Genomic DNA, 5,788 nt, shown 5'->3' with positions numbered 1-5,788 from the left:
GCGATACCTTTAGCGTACACGATTCTTTTTCAAACTTGCCATTTCTTGTTGATACTGGATCAGATGTATCAGTTATACCTTTTTGGTTTGCCAAGTCCGCAAAGAAATCATTTAGTTCACATAAGGTCGTTTTACAAGGTTTCGGTGGCAATAAAATAGTCTCTCTCGGGAAAATGACTAAGGTTGTTGATTTTGGTCTAAATCAGTTGTTTAAATGGAAATTTATTGTATGCGATGTCAAACAAGGTATAATAGGAAGTGATTTCCTTCGGTTCTTTGATATTTTGGTTGATGTTAAGCGCAAAAGGATAATGCCCCCTTTCCGGAAGCAGTCGAAGCGATCGCGAAAATGTTGTCACTCTGGCCATGGTGTCAATTCTGGTCCCATAGATTGTGCTCGAGTCACCGGTCGAAAAATAAACAAGGTGATAAAAGCTGCACCTTCGAATGTTGATAAGACTTGCGCCGATCGGGCACCCGAATGTAACCGCGCAACAGATAAGCCGTCAAACGAATTTGAACGCATTGTGCAAGAATTCCCGTCTGTCACAGAACCTATGAGCATTGACAAGCCGGTTCAACATAATGTTTTCCATCGAATAATCACCGATGGTTACCCAGTCAGTTGTCGTCCTAGAAGGTTGTCACCTGAGTTTCTGCACGAGGTTGATACGCAGTTTGAGGATTTAGAGCGCAAAGGTGTCATTCGTCCAAGTTCGTCTGAATTTTGTTCGCCTATCCACATTGTTAAAAAGAGCAATGGCAAATACAGAATAGTGGGTGATTTTCGAAGACTAAACTTGAGGACAGTTAAGGATCAATATCCTATGAAATTCCTTTCGGATTTTGTTAATGAACTCAATGGCGCTAGAATATTCACCAAGGTCGATTTGAAAAATGCCTTTTTCCAAATCCCAGTCCATCCTGATTCCATACATAAGACCGCTGTCGTTTATCCAAATGGTTGTTTTGAGTATTGTCGCATGCCCTTTGGTTTGTCTAATAGTCCGAAAACTTTCTGTAGATTTATGGATCAGGTGTTGAAAGGCCTAAAATTCGTCTTTTGCTATATCGATGACTTGCTAATTGCGTCAAAGTCACCTGAAGAGCACCAAAGACATTTGCGTTTGGTACTTCAACGTTTAGCTGATTATGGGTTGGAAATTAATGTCGAGAAAAGTGTTTTCGGTGTCGAAGAGGTAGAATTTTTAGGACATCAAGTCACTTGTCATGGTTTTCACCCGTTAGAAAACAAGGTAAAAGCAATCAAGCAATTTCCCAGGCCTAAATCGATAAAAGAATTACGTAAATTTCTTGGCATGCTAATGTTCTATAGAAGATTCATTCCACACTGCGCTGAACATACCCAAGTCTTAACGGCCATGTTACAGAAAGCCTTCAGGAAACGTAAATTCATTGATTGGTCCCCTGAACAAATAGTGGCGTTTGACAAAGCTAAGGAATTGTTGAGCACGGAAACCATGCTACATTATCCAAAGTTTAATGGCAAGTTTTCATTGGTTTGCGATTGCAGTAACTTTGCTATGGGAGCGGTGTTAAATCAGTTTGAGAATGGTCAATGGTTGCCACTTGCATTTTTCTCTCGGAAGTTGAATTCCGCTCAAAGTAAATACTCGACGTTTGACCGAGAATTGTTGGCTATTTATGAATCAATAAGGCATTTCAAACCTTTATTACATGGTAGAGATTTCAATGTTGTCACCGATCATAAGCCATTGGTAAAAGCGTTTCATTCCATGTCTGACAATCTTTCACCACGTCAAGAACGGCATTTTGATTACATTTCACAATTTACATCTCAGATTGAACACATCCAAGGTTTACAAAATGTTGTCGCGGATTGTTTGTCACGAATAGAAATTAATGTCATTAAACTATTTCCGGAGACAATCGACTTTCACGAGTTGTCAGTAGAACAGGACACTTTGCGCTTTCAGAACTTGCTAGAACAGGATTGTAGGTCTCTTCAACTTGTGAAACGAAGATGGCCAGAAATTAATGTCGATCTCATTGGAGATATTTCCACAGGTGTTTTTAGGTTGGTTGTTCCTACTGGTTTTAGAAAACAAATTTTCAACACGGTTCATTCTTTATCACATGCTGGAATTAAAATTACTCAGAAATTGATTGGAGAACGGTACGTTTGGCCAGGTATGAGAAAAGATATCCATGAGTGGTGTAAAACTTGTTTACAATGTCAAGCCGCAAAGGTACAAAGGCATAACACTGCGCCGCTAGGAAGTTATATTGAGCCACAGGAGCGTTTTACCGATCTTAATTTGGATGTCGTAGGACCTTTACCAAATTCTAATGGTTATAGCTATATCTTTACTATCATTGATAGATTCACAAGGTGGTTAGAAGCTATTCCTCTCACTAACATTTCTGCTAGTAATTGTGCTGATGCATTTCTACTCAATTGGATTTCGCGGCATGGAGTTCCTCTTCGTATAACAACAGATCGAGGATCTAATTTTGTTTCCGGTTTATTTACGGATCTTTGTGAATCTTTGGGAATTAAATTATGTAATACCACGAGCTATCACCCAATCGGAAATGGCCTGATCGAGAACACCCATCGAAGATTAAAGGCAGCTCTTAAAGCTTACGAAAGACCAATGGACTGGCATTCAAATTTAGGTTTGGTAATGTTGGGTATACACGCTAGTTACAACCAGGAATTAGATTGTTCCCCGGCCGAATTGGTTTTTGGAACCACTTTAAGATTACCTTTGGAATTCTTTGAAGATACTGCATCTGTCTCTCACCGTTCAGAATACGCAACACAACTTTCATCCTTTATGTCAAATCTAACCTTTTCAGCAAGACGACCACAACCACCTCGCAAATCTTACCTGGACAAGGATCTTCAAACGTGTACCCATGTCTTTGTTAAAATAGGAGGCCACAGAACACCACTTCAAAATCATTACAAAGGACCATACAAAGTCTTAGAAAAGCATGACAAATACTTTGTATTGGCTATGTCCGGACGGAAAGATAGTGTTTCCATTGATAGGATTAAAGTAGCTCATTTGCCTAACAACATACCTTCGGATTCTGGCACACTAGATACTGTTCAGGACACTCAGGATACCGTATTAGACCAATCTAATCTACCTCTTGTTACAGATTTCGAGACACCAGAAACACCGGAACCAACAACGTTCACCAGACGTGGTCGCGAAATCCGAAAACCATTAAGATTCAGACAATAAGCCATGTCCATAAAAATTGTTGTATTCGTATTTACCTTTTTGGTTCAAAATGGTCGAGGTGAAGTACAATTTAAATTATGCCACGAAACAAGTTCACGTGGCGAATATAGTGTGGTTGAACCCACATCCTGCCACCGTAATGTCCCTCACACTGTAAAACACTGTCAAACTGAAGTATATAACCCAAGTTTAGATTTTATTAAAATTCCAATATTCATGTGTCAAACTAACATAGACTCTTTTGATAGTGTTCATTATTTCTTCGGAGCTAAAACTCACGAAATTACGACAAAAGCAGGTTCCCCTCCAGTTCCAAACGTCTGCGAGGGATGGAAACGCAATCTGGTTGCGGACAACATCGGGACATTACAACCGATCACGGAAACGTCCTGGACTACGGAAAATAAACTAACAGTAGAGTATAAATGGCCTACCTCGGCACACGGTAGTGTTGTTAATGCTTTACTGACTAAGTCGGATATTCTTTATGATCATTTGCAAAAACAAATGAAAAGTGCTATTGGACTTTTGTCCAATTGTGATGTGAAGAAAGGTTTCTGTACTGTTGGCACTAGAACCTTTATTTGGGATCCTCCCTCTGACATTGATTGTCCAAATACCACTCCTTTAGGTGTACATAAAATGTCCCTTCATTATAACAAAGGTCAAGACAAACCTTATCGTTTAGAAATAAAAGAATTGGGAATAAGTATTCATCATGAGGCACAATGTCCCCCGGGTACTTCTAATTGCTATGGAACTAATACGTTTTGTGATCCTGGTGGGTTAATCCTTGCCTATCACAATTGCTCGACTTTAGAAATGTCGCCCACTGTTATGAATAATAATATTCGTAGAATCACAGGAAACCCTGATGCTAGATTTGTTACAGAAGTCGGTGACGTTGTGAATGAGAAGTTCGTACACCTGACTGCAGAGCTTCATTACATGGAATGTCAGATGAACTCTGTGTTAACCACAATCTACTCCCTATTGGCCAGGCAATATCCAGGAGAATCTCTCAGTGGACTCCTCGGCGAACCCAAAGCTGCCATAACAATAGGTGATCTTATAACTGAACTGAGTTGCCAGGATATTAGTGGTATTATATTGCACGATTTACGTGTCGGCAACCTTTTCGCAACTCGTCCCGTCATAGAATTTCGTAATGCAGCTGGTAAAAGTGTTAAAGGCCAGTTGTATCGCGACGGGTTTGTCTACAAGAACGTAAAGTTTCTTGAGAATTACATCCCTGGACGAGTCATGACATTTAAAGTAAAGGGGAAGTATTATACATATGAGAATTATACTTTAGCTCATGTGAATACAAAGGTTCGTGAGTTGCAACCACGAATAACTCCAATTCATTATACCCCCTATAGTGTCGATTTCCAGTCTATAATGTCGGAATACCCTAGACCTTCTACTGGTCTTGACGACATGACCTCTATGCTTATGGCATTAAGTCAAGCACGACTGACGCACGACAAGTTGTATCATTTTATTAATTCTAATCTTAAGTCTAACGTAGACGCCGACATGGGTTACGTTGCCAAGACTGCACAGAACGTGGTAACGAATGTTTTTATCTCAGCCATCAGTGAGATTACAAACCCCTTCCTATGTGGTATTTTTACCATATTCTTCTTTTTGGCCATGATATGGGGTGGTGTTTTGACATTCTGGGCATCTAAGTATTATGTTCCTATAGTTTGGAATGCCATTGGAGATAAAGTCCGCACTTATAAGACCACACCTAGCCAACCGCCTGAGGAGTCGGACAATGCAAATAATATTACGGACTATGAATTATCCACCCGTAGTAGAAACTCTGAGCGAATAGGCCAACGCTTTTATCCTCAGTTACCCGGACGTCCCTAATTAATTGATCGGATTTTCTTGTAAATATGCATGCATTCCTTTTGAGCAATTTACTGCCAGTTTTTCATTTTTTTTTACACAGAAAAAGAATCCACCGTGACAGCTTGCGTCCACGACGGAAACACAGACGATGACCAGCAAATCAGCAAGCCAATTCAACTCGATTCACCGAACAACAATTAAACGACAAGTCGACACTGGATTTCGGATAGAAACTATCAATCTTGACAAGGAAGGGGCATGTGTGGCAACACGCATGTTTTCCCTGGCCTAGTTCTGACCACGCCGCATGTTTCCTGAAATTCAATACTGGAACACTAGACGGAAAGGATGCAGGCGGAGCTAAGCCTTCCTGCAGAGTTCAAACCAAGCTGCTGATACCCTGCTGGACAACCACGTTTTTCCTGAATGTTTGTTATAAAACGCCCTCGTAGTAATTGTTCGATCGCTCAGTCGCTCGTATTCTCTCGGCCCTGTCGTTATTCTTGCCATCGCGCTGTAAACGTTCGCATGTTCTTTTAATAGTTAAATTCGCTGCAATTCAGTCACGTGTTAAACGCGCTTGAAACAAGTTAAACTTAAGCCACCTGGTAATTGCAATCGTGTGTTTCCATTAATAAAGAAGTCTGTTCACGGAGCTTTTAATTCAGTAGTCTATATCAGCAAGA

At 40.3% G+C, this 5,788-nt stretch overlaps 1 protein-coding gene across 1 annotated transcript; it reads left to right on the top strand.

Moving 5' to 3' along the window:
* The first annotated feature begins 3,242 nt into the window (after nucleotides 1-3,242).
* Nucleotides 3,243-5,303, top strand: LOC145895496 (uncharacterized). The gene is made up of 2 exons (XM_082984303.1): nucleotides 3,243-5,058; nucleotides 5,203-5,303. The coding sequence occupies exons 1-2, from the start codon at nucleotides 3,243-3,245 to the stop codon at nucleotides 5,301-5,303; spliced, it is 1,917 nt and encodes a 638-aa protein (XP_082840429.1).
* Nucleotides 5,304-5,788: the final 485 nt, after the last annotated feature.

The sequence above is a fragment of the Ascidia mentula genome, chromosome 3, assembly GCF_947561715.1.
Source record: "Ascidia mentula chromosome 3, kaAscMent1.1, whole genome shotgun sequence".
NCBI classification, from domain to species: domain Eukaryota; kingdom Metazoa; phylum Chordata; class Ascidiacea; order Phlebobranchia; family Ascidiidae; genus Ascidia; species Ascidia mentula.
The sequence above is the reverse complement of the archived record's forward strand: the minus strand, read 5'-3'. Positions and strand labels throughout refer to the sequence as shown.